Source organism: Myodes glareolus, chromosome 26 (genome assembly GCF_982192425.1).
Source record: "Myodes glareolus chromosome 26, mMyoGla1.1, whole genome shotgun sequence".
Classification (NCBI taxonomy): Eukaryota; Metazoa; Chordata; class Mammalia; order Rodentia; family Cricetidae; genus Myodes; species Myodes glareolus.
In genome coordinates, this window is record NC_142051.1 from 28,280,741 (window position 1) to 28,297,037 (window position 16,297).

Genomic DNA, 16,297 nt, shown 5'->3' on the forward strand with positions numbered 1-16,297 from the left:
GGGCGATGGAGATGAAGGCAGGGCACATCCTGTACAGCTATGACATCATTCTCCTGCTCTGGTATATATACAGGGAATGGCCAGAGCATCTTTCAGAGTTCACTCACTCTCAAAGCCAGCTGAAGGCAAGAGAAAGCACGGAGAGAGCGCTACTTCAGTGTCTCTCTGTCTGGACCTGTTTGTCAGAAGGCTGAAAGATGATGGTAGGACTGAACATCCAGCTGGTTTGCCTGGTGCTTCTGGCTTTCAGCTCCTGGAGTCTCTGCTCAGGTAAGCCCAACTACATCTCCCAACTCCCTAAAGTGATTTCTCTGGCAGGCTGCTGCTGCTCAGGTTAATGAATCCTGGAGTTCCTCTCTGCTCTAACTGCCTTTCGGTGACAGAAACTGTGACTGCTACGTTTCTCTCCTGTTCTGACTGTAAGAACTCAAATGTTTATTCCCATTCTAAGAGTCTGTAAAGCAGTTAATGTGGTTTCAAGGAAATGCAACATATTCATTCTCCTTTGGAATATAACCACTAGAGAGAAAATAGGTCAGAGTAATAAGACAAAGCTGAAAATTTGCAGTGGGCTGGTCGTTATTGAGAAGAATAGAAGTTGTGTGTGTCAGCGTGCAGACATTAAAACACCCCATTCACAATCTATAGTCTCATTTTTCTCGTTCTATTAGGTGGTGATGTCTCTCATTCACCTTCTTTTGTGATTTTCTTCAGATTATTTGTAAATTTATATCTGTGTTAGGAGATGGGAAATTAATGTCAGTAAGTAAATGAGTGAGTAAGATTTACAGAATATTATTTCTAGTAATACAAAATGTCCCAAGTCTTTTCTGAAAGTACATTTTATACTCTTTCATTGTTACAGAGCTGTGATATTAATATAGCTGTTGCTTTCCTAAGGTAATTTAGCTAGGCACAAGCTGTAGTCATAAAATCAGTTATACTTATGTTTTTGATACAATTTAGCTTTAGAGTGTTTTGTGTATAACAGTAAAGGAGAATCAGTGCATTATTGTCAAACATGTAGCAACTCCCTTAGAAATAAGGTACATTTAAAAGAACAATGTGAAATATTTCGATGACTGCAGTGCATTTTAATTAATGATTAGAAATAATTGACCAGACACATCACAGTGGAAAATCTTATGGGGTAATGGAATAAAATCACTTAAGTTATACTTGTAGAAATTATAGTTAACAACTAGGGCTCTGAAAGGTTAGATCAAACTCCTGTTAAGGTTTACAAGTACAAAGATAACTCTATCAGCATGGAATGAAGTTTATTTAGAATGATTTAATTATTTTACTAACATAAAACTCTGTAAATATTTTATGAGTTGTCTGTAAATGTAATTGTATCAAATGGTGCATAAATTAGTTATAATTAGAGATTAAAATAGCTCAGTGATTAAAAAGTCTGTATTAACTGAAATTATTTTCTGTGACAAGTGCACATTTTCATCAATGATTAATACAATTAATTTTATTATTCACTTTGAAAAGCAAACAAGTATGTATTTGTAATAAGCCAAGCAGAAGCATCTATGGGATAACTCAATTCTTGCATGCACTTTATGAGTTGGTTGCATCAGGTGGGATTCTGTGTTTTAATGACTGCAGAGTGGCTTATGGGACAATTTTAAGCCCTGCTCTGCTTTAGTATGACACTCCTGAATATGAAAATGCTCTACAACTGTGTAGCATTCCTAAATTTTGCTTTTCTATACTACGCTCATAAATGGAATCATGGAAAATGTGTTCCAAAATGAATCAGGGATCTGTTTCCAATACTGCTTACCCTGTGTTGACGGAGAGCTCTGTCTTTACTTAAGCCAAGTCCTCACCTGCCTAGGATAAAATTGGAAGCACAAAATTCAAAGCTCTTATTTCAAGCAGAAACCAATTCCTTCAAAGACCATTTTATAAAATGACATTTTCAGTGAAGTGAATCCTAGTATCATTTTTATTCCAAAATTAGCAGGAAGTAATTACCAGGAAATAAAAAACAACACTTGTATTCCTATTTTATTTTGTGCGAACTACCCTTGGGAAGAATGAGACTGGGTGCAGCACTAGTCTCACTGAGGTCTAGATTACACAATATAATTAAGTGTTTTACTGCGATTCAGAGATGAAACAACTCCAAATCATGAATACTTCGCTTAGCAAATTCTCTTGTGCTCATTTTCTTGGAAGCGATTCTGCTACCGTAGCTGTCAGAAGAAAGTGAAGCTGTGAACCATTTCTCTCTGTGTACCGCTCTGAAGGAATTACATGGAGAAGACAATAAATTTCAAAGACTAATTCTTTAAATTAATTTGAAATATGTTGGTTTCAATGTGACAACATGATATGCGATTACATAGTCAACATGTGGTTTTGATTTTTTTTTTCAGACTCCGAAGAGGACATGAGAGCCTTAGAGGCAGATTTATTGACAAACATGCATGCGCCAAAGGTAACTTTTTTCTTTCATCCAGGCTTGAAGGTGATGTGAATATCCACTCTAAGCATGATAATATTTTCTTATGTTAATCAATATAGATATAGTTACCTAGTTCAAAACTGTAAAGATCTTTGGGAAACATTTCCTATTGGGGAGATTTTATTTTTTTTCTTCTAAGGCAGTGGTTCTCAACCTTCCTGATGTTGCGACCCTTTAGTAAAGTCCTTTTGTTGTGGTGACGGCAACCAAATTATTTTCATTGGTACTTGATAATTCCAGTTTTGCTTGCTATGAATCAGACTGTAAATAATTTTGGAGATATAATTTTGCCAAAGGGTTTCTGACCCACAGATTGAGAACCACTATTCTGAAGAAGAAAGGTGTTGATAGGAAAAGGAATTATGTATAGGGCTGCCAATTGGTATGTTTCAATTTTAATTAAGCAACCACAGATAATGTCACGGAGACAGGGAAACAAACTTAACCTGTTTTCATGATTATTAGATTGACAGCATAAAAGTCAGGTCATCCTCAAGTTAAATAAGTGAAGCCTAATTGAAATTTTTACATGTTTTTGTTAATTGTGGAAAAATCTATTTCCTAAAACATGGCATCAAGGCAAGATGAAGAGGAAACATGACATAGAGGAAAGCTACGAACATGCAAACATTAACTTTGAGATATAGTCCTGAAGCCAAAACTTGTGTCTATTTAATCTTAGGCAACTGGTCAGTCAATAAGATTGACATTGACTTTCCTGATCTTTTTAAGTACAAGGATAGGAGTGTGGAACCTCAAATTTTACGGCTTTCTTATAGGCTATTATAAACTCTACTACCTATGACAAAGTTTACATCTTTTGAATCGGTTTAGTGAAGTTCTCTATTCTGAACAAAGTTTTGCAAGCTCGAGAGCACCTTTTCTAGTTACCAGCCTTTGCCTAGGAACAAAACTGTTACAATAGCTCACATAACCAAGTTACCCTATGCAATTGATTCAGAGTCAGGAAATCACTGTGTATCGAAATTGATGGTTAGGATACAGGTTTCTAATGAAAAGATGGGGAATATTTTTAGTTCAATTCATCTTATAATACCCCCAAAATTAAAAACTGTAGTAGCAAGGTTGGGATTTAACACTCGTGATGGAAAGTGACCCAGACGCTGACCGAAGTTCTGAAGCAATATTTTAATTAATTCTTCCATGCAGAAGTCTTCCTTAATTGAATGAGCTTATCCTAGGTATAGAAGTCTCTAGTATGTAAAGTCAATTTTATTGTCTTTGACACTGAGCAGAAAAGAAAGGTATTCATTTTGCAAGTATGTGATTGACAGCACATTATAATATTACTTTACAAGTGATGAAGATGTGTGTTTTGCTATGGTTCTTAAAAGATACCCTGGTAATATCTAAGATCACATAGAATTCAATAATGGCCAATATTTACTAAAATCAATTGAATAGAAGCCAAATATTATTATGGAAATTGAACACCAGAAACATCCTCTTTATACATTTTCTTTATAAATGTAGTCAGTATTAAAGAGAAATTTATTCATCCAACTATAACAGATCCTTTGTTTAGTACTCAGTCTGGATGTCAATGACTACAGCTTTTCTTCTCCAAGGTAGGAAATTATGTGGAGTCAATCAATAATCTCTCAGACTATACTCCAAGTCCTTAGTGGTTTAGAATAGATTTTATTTTTGAAATTCTAAATATACATTACTTACACATACATGTCCTAAGAAATCCCCCCAATCCGACAGAGTTTTGACAAAGTGTTACCATTCTGAGACCCTGTGTGTGTTTGGTTTACTCTCGCTGACCAAGCAAATGCAAGAAAAAAAGTTCAATATCTGGAATAGTGACATCTTTTTTGCTAAAGAAAATATGGTGCAATGGTGTAGGTTCAATCAGTTTAAAATTGTTCAAGATGCAGTATTTATATTTCATTGCTTCATTTCAACTGAGATAAGTAAGATCCAATCTTTGATGAGAAGGTACCCAGACATAAAATTACTCCAATTTTGCTGCTAGGATAAAAATAAAAGCACAGCGTATGTTTGCTGCGCCATCACATTATAATTCATTTCTGTCACTCAACTATTTTTGTTTGTTTACAGTACTACGTAAATGAGAACTCTCTATATATGACCACCTTAACCAAATGACTGCATTCAAAATTTTAAGGAGAAGATTATTAGCTTCTGTTATTGCAATGTTATTAAAAGATTCAGAGGTCATGAGTTTTCCTCTTTTCACTCCTTAAATCAAGTATGTGAACAATTTCTTTTTTAGAACAAAGTTGTTTAGACACTGAAGAGCTATTTACTAAAACTATCTAGGTAACAGGCGCTCCAGCAAATTAAAAAATGGCAGAGACAAGAAATAGCAGACCCAGGAGTATTTATTTTTTTGTTCTTAATATATACATACTCCAATGCCGTCTCTCTCACTCTCTCTTTATATATATAAATATATATTCATATATGTGATATATTTTATCATGACTGGCATTGGAGTATAGTTTTACGAAGAAACAGTATTGGTAAAGCATGTTTTTTCCCCATTGGAAGCTAACTAGATAATTGTAACCAAACTCAAATCCTTATATACAGTAGGAGTTCAATGCATGTTTATGAATAAGCAACTGGGAACCAGGATCTGTTACAAACTCTTGAATTCTTTTATTCAGACATAAGTTTTAGAGTCAAATGATACCTGATGACTTTACTTCACTTGCACTCTGTTGACATCTTCAGATTTGCCACCTGTTAAATTTATCTCTGATCAGTGAATCATGGGCACAGAGGGTTAACCATATCTCTTAGATCACATTTAATAATGAAATACACAGTAGAAGGACTATACTTAGAATTTGTTATTTAGACATAAAACTTTCTCCAAATATATATGTGTCTCCTGGGTTATCATTTTTTCCAGTTCTATGTCTTGGTAGGAGAGGGGTCACAGTGACATTTTTTACTGTTAGACGGGAAAAGAGCTGATACAGTCAGTTAGCTCAATGTTTTATCCTCCCTCTACATTCTGTGTTCAAATGTGTGTAGGGAGAATATTCTATTTATTCTATTCTATCCTATTCAAACTTCTACTAACCCACTTATACATTCTTATGTATGATCTCAGGGTAGTTAATTAAAAACCCTTTCCATTTCCTTTAATGCTAATATCCTTTTAAAATAGTAGAGGCCTATACATAGTTTTCAGTAAAACGCCACCAACAAAAAAACCAGTTTAAGCAAATTGCATTTACATGAATTTGTGTATACACTACATGTATATGAGTATGAGCAGTATATGAGTATGTTTACAACAATAATAACCAAAAAACAAATAGGTCATAAACTTAAGAGTAGGGGGCAACATGGGAAGGGTTTGAGGGAAAGGATGAAGAGGGAAAAAGAGGGGAAAAGGAAAGTGGTTCTAGTTCAGTTTAAAGTATATTTTTAAAAGAGTTGAGCACACAAATCGGAGTCTAATGAACTAATCTCAGGAAACACTAAAATAGAAAATCTTGAAAGAACTTTCTAAATGTACAACTAAAGTAACAAATGAACTGGTAAGACACGAGGTATTACCGAAATTAAAAGGAGACTGTTTCTTCTAGAATACCATACTAACTCAGAACATTACATACAACATGTGGATAGCCTTGTTCAAGGCAAGTAGTAGAAGGAATTGCAATCTTTGTGAAAATAGAGGGAGTATCCTGATACTCATAAATTTTAATGCCTGTGAGTTAAGAGTATTAAAGTAGGATTCACACATTCAGTCTTATTGCAAGTCAAACTTAAAATAGAATGGTTTAACCCAATCAATGCATATTCTATACTCCTCTAACAGATTTTAATTGTGATTTCTTTTTTTTTTCACTATTTCAGATCAGTAAATCAAGCCCACCCTCTTGGAAAATGACCTTGCTAAATGTTTGCAGCCTTATCAACAACGTGAACAGCCCAGCTGAAGAGGCAGCAGGAGAAATGCATGAAGATGGTCTTGTTGGAAAAAGGAAACTCCCCATGGTTCTCGATGGCTTTAGCGTGGAAGCAATGCTGACCATATTCCAGCTGCAAAAAATCTGCCACAGCAGGGCTTTTCAACACTGGGAGGTAAAACAGAACCCAGAGATGGACACATGGGTCGTTGCACTAGTGGGCTCTCATTTGCATTCATTCTTATACGCTGGTAAAATCACAGTATGGGAGAATTACGAATCCTAGAAAGTAATGAGTAAAACCATATTTTGAAGATAACACCCTTCTTAACTTCAAAGTGTCTTTCAAATATTTGGATATTAACAAACTCTTCTTGTTTAAATCTTAAAAGGGTAATGATATGTCTTAAGGAACATGATAACCAAGAATGTAAATTGCTGAAACACTGAGGCAGATCTGCTTTAAATAGGCAGTAGGGACAGATGTCAAGAAATTTAAGTAAATTCAATCATTTTACCAAAATCAAAAATAATGTTTAATTATTTATAACCAAACAAAATACAAGTTTCAAGGAAAGAGAACAAAATTAAAGAATTCCAGTTGCAATTTTCAAATTAGAATGTGCATAGGAATTGTTTTTTAGCTACTGTATTTGATTATTGAGAAAGTTAAATATTTATTAATTTTTAAAATAAGGTATATATATATATAACTTTCACCTTCTTTTGAATATATATTTTAATATATATACTTTTCACTATACACACACACACATATATAGATATAGATATAGATAGAGTGAGAGAAAGAGAGAGGTACACAACACACACACACACACACACACATACAAATATGGAAAAGCCTTTACATTATAGATTAGTAGGTAAGTACACATAACTTTCATTATCAACAATCTATGTCCATATTCCAGTTTTTCTGTTAATTAAAGGTTCTGAAACAGACATTGTTGAATTAACCCTGTTCCTCTTCGAACTCAAAACTTAAATTCAGAAAGATGAAGTACCATCTTTTAGGTATATCCAAAATTGGCATCAGTTCCCCAAACATTAACTCCAAAGCCCACTTTCCTACTGATAAAATAAACAAGGAAGACATCATGAAAGGAATAGTATTAAGGATGCTGTCCATCCTTAGGAGCCTTAGGATTATTTATGCATATTTTGAGACAAGGTCTAATAGCTAGGTAACCCTGGCTGTCCTGAGATATAGGCTGTAGTCTAGAATGGTCGCAAACCTGTAGCAGTCCTCCTGCCGCTGACTCCAAAGGGCTAGTATGACTACCCTGTACTATTATGTCTGGTTGACCTATCTTTAAATGGGGGGGGGCAGAGACTGAAAATTTTGGTCATCTACAGATGGCCTTCTCTTCAAACACTATTTTTTATTGCCTGGACGTACATGTCACTAAAAACTAAATTAGAGTTCGAAAGAAAGGGGAAAAAGAGGATACTATTACACTTTTCCGATTGGAGAAACATTTTTTCAGACCAAGCCCTGAGAGGTTTGCTTCATGGTTTAGATTGTGGGTTTGCACCAACCCTGCAGATCTGAGAGCCCTCTCTGTTAATATAACAAGCCCGTGCGTGGCTGCCACAGAGATGCCCTGTGGAAGAAGGGAATGCCGGCAAGACTGCTGGTGTTTATCCTAACTGGTATGCTTTCCAGATGAAAAACCGAAAAGGCTAGTTCAAATTACCTTGTTGTACTATTCATCCTTTAATTTTAATTCCAGCTAAATGCTACAGTCTTTAAAACACTATTTAGCTCAATAAAACTTGAACATTCAGATCTTAGCAGAGGGAAATACCAATTATGCTCTATTTATCCAGAGAAGAAAGACCCTCAATAAACTAATTAGCAGATAAGTCAACTGAACATAAGACTGGAACTCTTGTTATTTTAACTGTTGAGTCATTTAAAAATAAAATGATATTATCAGACTGAGCATAGTACAAGTAATTACAGACTATGCACTTTCAAGAAAGTAAAGATTAAAAACCTCAATTGTCCGACAGTAGCTGCTTTACCTTCTCTGAAACTCAATAACTGCAACATGAGATAAAATACTTGGTGATAGGATGGCATGACAATTGAATAGGATGCAGTACAATCAGAATATCAGTATTTGTTATTGTCACCCCAAAGTTTAGGAGACAGCTGTAATCTGACAAGATCAAAGCTGTTTAAACAGAGTTTCCACAGTTGTTGATTCCTACAACATCTAAGATACTTGGAATGGGCAATTGCTTTTTTTCTGTTTAGGAAACTGGTCATTAGAGTAACTTTCAAGTTCTAGCAGTAATTGATTTAAGTCAGCATAAAATCCTGTTACCTTCTCTTTCAAATAGCATTGAGATTCAATACTATATTTATTATGATATATCTTATATCATTTTGGACTGCCATGATATTCAAAGACTCAAAACTAATTGGAAGGTGTCTCTGATACAGTCCTTAAGCTAGAAAATGTAAATACATTTTTTAATGAGAGGTAGGCCTGAGAAAGGACATAAATAATCAGAAAGATTATTATCTGTTTCCCTTCAGTCGTGATAATCATCTGTCCTCTGACAAAGTAGTTTCTCTGATTCTACAGGTGCATTTTGCTTAAAACAAATAGGGGAAAGTGTAGGGAAATAATCTGAAATATGTTTCATGCATGTAATTTCCCTTTGTGTTTTCTCTGTTTTAGATGATTCAGGAGGATATTCTTGACAATGGCAATGACAAAACTGAGAAGGAAGAAGTGATAAAGAGAAAAATCCCTTACATTCTGAAACGGCAGCTGTATGAGAGTAAACCTAGGAGGCCCTACATACTCAAGAGGGGCACCTACTACTACTAAGAAGCTGACTCTTGACACGTGATTGTGATTGATCCCCCTTTACCTAGATATATGATCATGTGATCACCTAGATACATAGTTTCATGTGTGTGTAAATGTGACAGAACTTGATTATGTCATCTCTGCCATGATTGTGGTTTATTGGATGTTATTTCTCTGCATTCCTGTCAATTAAACTAAATGATTTCAAATAAATGTAGAGCTTCAGCATGATGTGTTCTGTATAATTGGACTAGGTAATAATCATATCAAATATAGAATGTTTTGCAATTTTGCAAAATATATTACAGGATATCCAAACACTCATCACATTTGGCATTTTATGTGAAAACGTAAGAGATTATAACAAAGTTGAGCACACATCATTAATCCAAAGCAGAACAATGGCACCATTTGGATCATTTGATTGCTTTCATTTTTTGACTGAAAGAAATATACACTGCTTTCCAAAAACCACTGGTTCATCACTCAGTAAAAAACAAAGTTATTGTCATAAAAAGGCCCATCTGAAAGAATTGTTAATGAAATACTGTTATTTATGCTTATCTTGGTGAGTGTATCTTTAAGTAAATATTTTGCCTGTCAAATGAATTTAATAGCTAATAAAATTCAACAAGCCATCAAAATCTAATGCTTTATTTCAGATTCTCTGATTTTTATGAGAATTCTTTTTAATCCCCCCTCTCTTACACCTTTAAGATAGAATACTATGCATGCATATTTAAATGTCACTTAGGGGATCTTGTATTTAATATTGTTCTCTCATTGGGAAGGTATATTTAAGTTCAATGCTGTGCATGTAATAATTCTTCTTGACTTTCTTTAAAGTCATGGTTATGATAAGATGAGCCTTTGCATTTCACTGCCGCCTGGGACTTTCTTAATTATTTCCCTTACTGGGTCCAGGAAGGTCATGCTCTTACAGAATTGTGGTCTATCCATTGTTACTCATGAAAGATGTGTTCAGAGCCCACGTAACTAAGTCATCTTCAAAAAAGACTGAGTCTTTTTTTTTAATGAGATTATCTTTCTCCAAGCTTAATACTATCCAGAGCAGGATTGAGGACAACTGTACAGGTGGAGGAGCTTTCTTCACCAAATTCTGACTTTCATTATGACTTCTTCACATTCCTTGGGGAGTCAGGAAATCATAGCATTTAAAATGTTCAGAGAACTAACCAAGATAGCACAAATGGTCATGGAGGTTAAGAGGATGTTTTCAAACTCAGAACATCAAGATTATACTCAATTTGTTTACTAGCAAAGGTGGGCAATTGTGGGTCTTTTGATTAATTAACAAAAAAAAAGCTAAGAGAGTGGGTAGTAGAGAAAAGGTGAAACATGCTGATTACAATACATGGTATAACATATATTACATAACACATAGGACTGTTGTAAAACACATTAGGAATACACTATATCCAGCAGTAAATACTTGCAGTGGTACTAATTTTCTCATGATGTATCTTCTTGATATATTATTATACTATCATTAGTAGAGATCCCCCTTTCCTCCTAGCAAATCTTCTCACTTGTTTTATTAGCCACCAAAGTCATCTTTCATCTGCAACTTCCTCTGTAAAACCGATATCGTCTCCTTTTGAGTTCTCAGAGTCATTTCTACTGATTTTCTCTAAAAATCAAGGTCATTATTTCAACTATTAACTAACATTTTCTTTACACTCGATAGCACAGAGTGAAGACAAGAAATACATATTCCAATCATTTCCTTACAATTTTTCTTTCCATTTAAAACCTACAGGTTGTTTCAAATATGAGGTATATAGGATGAAAAAGTACAAAATTGTGATGAAAAATTACTGAAAAATAAGTAGGTGAAGTATACCATATTTAAGAAATTGAAGACTCATTACTAAGATGTCAGTCTTTCCAAACCTGATTTACCAACTCAGTGTAATCCCCCAAACCTCCCAGTGAGCTATTTAGTAGTTATAAACAAATGATTAGAAACTTTATAAAGACAAAATATTCAGACTAATAAAGTACTACCAAATCACTGGACCTAGAGTTCTGACACCATCCTATTTCAAGGCTTACCTTAGAGCAATGTTAACCACAGAAGTGTCGTTTGTTTAAAGAAAGAGTATAGTAATAAATCAATTAAACACCTTAGAATGCTGAGGTAGATCCATATAAACTTGGATCCATATATATGAACATGAAATCTTTAAAAAAAAAAAACAAAGGTAATTCAATGAAAAAAATATTTTTCCAAAAAATATGACCACAATAACTAGACAGGCATATGCAATTACATCTACACAGAAACCCTATATACTTAAAGACTACTTTAATATGAATCACAGACCAAAATATAAAACACAAAACTCTAACATTTATAGCACTCGAAAAATGTAAACTTCTTTAGCTTGGCAATAAATGTTTAGCTACATTATCAAAGGAATGAAAATTCCAGTGGCATTTGTAAATAGAATTTTTAAAAATCTTGAAAACCACATGGAAACGGGAAAGTAAGTAAATAGAACTAACAGCCTTTAAAAAAAAGGAACAAATGACCAATTCATGGGAAAAAAGAGTCAACTTCTTTTACCAGCAAAGTGACTTTGGGGCTTGTATATCTTGGAACTGTTCTTCTGATCTAGAAGTGGTAGTATTTTCCCTGTTCTACCTGTGTACCCTCATGGCTCCACAGGGTCTGTTGGTTCATGGGTGGCTAGTAGGGGAGTGTTGGAAGATGTTGCTGACTGGTCAGAGATAGCTGCAGCCTTCCCGTGGTATAACAGCTTATCTCAATAAACTCTGCAACATGGGGCTCCCTCCTCCCCCAGCAAAGCTTCCTTCTCCCTACCTGCCCTTATTTGGAGGGTCCCTGGACCTGGAGGACTGACCTTATCTAAAGGCTATCTCTAAACAAGATGCCTGATTCATCTTTAGCTTGACCCTGGGCACAGATCCCTGATAAAAAGACTTGTGTTGGGGGATCTGCTATAGGACCCTACTGCATACAAAACCTTGTGATTGGAGAATGCCACTTAATGCAGATTAGGGTTTGTCCCCAGTCTCCCCAATCCTATATATTCCTTTTACCCTGGAATAAAATCTAGCCAATTCACGGAAATCTGTGTCGAGAAGAGCTGTCTCCATTTAGGCTCCCGAGCCGTTAATGCTTCCTGTTACCCCATCTTTCCCCTCTTGATGTGGTGGCCAACAGACTGAGGGGGAAAGATAACCCCACAGGGGAGAGGGAGACATACCGTTTCATCTTCCCAACTTTAATGATAAGAACAGAAGACAGAAATTGCTTGGGGAAAAATGGGATCCCCAAAGCAGCAGTTAAAGAATGTCCTAGCTGGAGGTGTGAACTGCTGGAAGATAATTCTGCTTCCGCATTCCTTTTTATGTCTTCTCTTAAATGAGCACCTGCCTAGAATCTGTGCTTAAAGATGTGTCTGAGACTGAGAGAAAGCATTCAGATTCCCACTGGATGTGTCAGGTGGATTTGTCACCAGGAGAATTTGGGGTGAGGTGGGGCGGACTTTGAGGTCTCCTCATGTTTTCAAACATGGAAGTCGGGTCCATTTTTAGTTTCCATAATTAAATAATTACGATAATAGCAAGCTTTAAATCCTGGCAGATGCCTGGCGGAGGGAGCTGAGAAACCCAATGGAAGAAAGCCGGGCTTTTGTAATAGAGGTTAGCAATGGTTCTACATGGCAAATGGGACACAGTGAGAAATTAAGGAATTAGGGAAAAATCCCAAGGCATCAAAGAAAACATGTTCAGACTTTGGCCTAGATCCAAAAGAAAGAGATAAAAAGGGAAAGGGAAAGATTGGCCACCACATCACTACAGATCCACCACCATGCTACAGGACAAAAGCACCTGCAAGCAATTGGCATGAGGAAGCATGATACCTCTTTAAGGAAAAAATTAGTCCTTTCTCCACTCTAGCCTGTCTTTAGTTGTGTCAGATTTCCTGGGTGGGAAGTGGATAGGTTCCTGGCAAGAGGATTAATAGGCCAATCAGAATAACTTTCTTTACCCTTCTTTTAGATTTTTTTTTAATTTAAAACAACCAGATTTGGTGACCCCCCACTAGCTCAGACAGGTCAACTGTTTCTGTCGGTTTCCCCATCATGGTCTTGACCCCTTTGCTCATATTATGGCTCCTCTCTCTCTTCAGCTGGACTCCAGGAGCTCAGCCCTGTACTTAGCTGTAGATTTCTGCATCTGCTTCCATCAGTTACTGGATGAATGTTTGTAACTCTTAAAAGAGGGAGATAATAGTATGAATATTTTTGTAGCATGGAATGCCAGGTCTCTACCCATGTTCTCACTTAAAACTCAGATTGTACCTTTTGACCTGAAGGAAGTAGGTTTTCCTTTGGGGACTTCAAAAAAGCCTTGGCATCTCCATCTTTTATATGGTGACTTAAATAATAAAGAGGGTTATGATACTTTCATTGCAAATATTACTAACGAAACAGAAGAGAGGGGTGTAATGTCCATGGGTCAAGGACCCCTTTCTTAATGTTCTCCAACACTGATGATATCTGTACAGCTACCGAGCAGTTGACTATTTTTTTCATTACTCACCTATGCATTTGTCATCAGTCCTGGAAAAAGTTCCCAGACTAGAATCCTGATGGTACCTCACTTCCTAGGACCTGCTGGTCCTGCTATAACAGAGCTCTCTCTGTCTCTGTCTCTCTCTCTCTCTCTCTTTCTCTCTCTCTCTCTCCTCTGTCTCTCTCTGTCTCTCTTTGTCTCTCTCTCTCTCTCTCACACACACACAGACACACACACACACTAAAAGGAAAATTGTCCATCAAACATATGACTTTTGGTATCATGAATTTCCTCATTTAATCTCTGGATCTATCACCACGGGCTGTAGGGCTAATTTTCTTTGTTAAAGAAGTATGGTGATATGGAATGCCCTTCTGTATGCTGTGAATATGTCTTATTACCAACAGATAAAAAAGAAACTACTTTGACCAGTAGTCAGGCAGAATATAGTTAGGCAGGAAATCCAAATAGAGAGAAGTGGGTGGGAGGTGAGGGGATCAGGGAGACACAGGCAGCTACCAGGGAAGCAATGTGTGTTGGGTAGCAAGCCAAAAGCCTCCTAGTAAAATACAGAATAATAGAAATGGGTTGATTCAAGTTGTAAGAGATAGGTAACAATAAGCCTGAGCTAATAGGTCAGACAGTTTGTCGTTAATATTAAACCCCATAGTAGTTATTTGGGAACTGGCTTGTGGGAGAGAAACCTCCAGTTACAGTATGGTGTGTTGAGATCCACTATGGCATTCTCTCTCTCTCTCTCTCTCTCTCTCTCTCTCTCTCTCTCTCTCTCTCTCTCTTTCTCTCTCTGTGTGTGTGTGTGTGCGTGTGTGTGTGTGTGTGTGTGTGTGTGTGTATTCCCCACAGTAGTCCATCTGATCGCTTTCCCCTCTGCCTTCAATGTGGAACAGGAATTGTGGGAAGTTTTCAATATCAGATTTCCATATTCCTCATCCAGAAGAGCCTGGGGTCTAATTTGGTGTCTAGCACTGTGCTGGCATGCTATAGGCCTTCTGTCCTTTCCTCGTTGGATCTAGTGCCAGGTCTAGGTCCCAGACTATTGACACTAAAGCAGCACCAAGTCTCCTAGCTTACCCATAAGGACCAATTTGTTTTAATTCCATTTCATCTTTTTTTTACTTTGTGGATGAACTTGACTTGCCATCACATAGGTCTGGATACAAAATACCCCATTGCCCATGTGTTAAAGTCTTGATGTTGGGATTTCACCATCAGGAGTTGATTGCAACATTGAGAACATGTGACATTGTGGTACGTAAGTCCTTAGGTTGCTGGGGACAACTTAAAGGTGACTTGGGACCCAAAATTATATTCACTCACTTTGCTTCTTGGAATAACATGAGCAGTTTACTCTGCCACATGCTTCCTAATGAGCATCTGGCGTACCCACCAACTAGAAACCCAAAGGAAAAAGTCCCTTGAATCTTGGATTGGAATATCCAGAAGTGTGATTCAAAACAACTCGTCAATAAATTATTCATATCAAGTATTTTCTATAGTAATGAAAAGTCACTAATACACCACTCTTGCCGCTGCCTTCACTTCCTTAAATACAAAAGCCAAAGGCAAACCATTCTTTCCTGAACATTGCCCAGATTTCAGAACACAGTGTAGTCCCTGTGCATGCAATGTACCTTTGCATCTGCAAGGCTCCCACTCTGAAATGTTACTAAAATTATAATTCTCTTTCGTACCTTTATTCTTGTGAAATAACAAGCATGAAAATCATTTCACATATTTTTTTAAAAAAATGAAAAGGTTAGTAACCACTCATTTCTCTTGATTTGCATACGAAAACAAACGGATTTCTATCTCATGCAAAAAAAAAAAAATCAAGGATCTTTTAAAGAAAAACCATTTTCTCCTCCACAGCACTTCACATTTGTATTATTATCAAAAGTAACATAAAATTATACAGTCTAATGGTTTAACCAACTTTTTTTTTTTTTGCTATTTGTGAAATTCAGCAATCAGGACTGCAAACATTTCTTTCAAAATCTTGGATTTTAAAAATGTGTTAAGATACTTTTCTTAAAAGTGATATACTTATTTGCTTTTGCTTTCCTGCTGAGATGTGCCTTGAAGGTAAACAAACTCGATTCTTCCCAGTAACTAGATCTTAGAACAATTCAAAGCATTTATAAAGCCCAGAGTTTTCACTAACTCCAAATCCAACAAACATGTTACTCCTACCCCACTGGGGGGTGGGGCACACAGATCATCTGGGACCCCAGAGATCAGCCAGGATTGAGGTGCAGATATGCATGGAAAGGGAAAATACAGCCTGGTGTGGGAGAATTGTCTGTATTCTGTCAATCATATTTTAATAAAACGCTGATTGGCCAGGCAGGCAGTATAGGTGGGAAAGCCAGACAGGAAGTAGGGGTGGGGCAAAGAGACTGGGAGTATTCTGGGAAAACAGGAAGCTCCCTCCGCCATTCCTGCACAGACTGCCG

The 16,297-nt window shown here is 36.4% G+C and overlaps 1 protein-coding gene across 1 annotated transcript; it reads left to right on the forward strand.

Annotated features, from left to right (window-relative positions):
• The first annotated feature begins 82 nt into the window (after positions 1-82).
• Positions 83-9,482, forward strand: Nts (neurotensin). Its single transcript, XM_048418480.3, has 4 exons — positions 83-270; positions 2,397-2,458; positions 6,353-6,580; positions 9,120-9,482. Exons 1-4 carry the CDS (start codon positions 198-200, stop codon positions 9,270-9,272), a joined length of 516 nt encoding a protein of 171 aa, XP_048274437.2. The 5' UTR covers positions 83-197; the 3' UTR covers positions 9,273-9,482.
• The last annotated feature ends 6,815 nt before the right edge of the window (positions 9,483-16,297 follow it).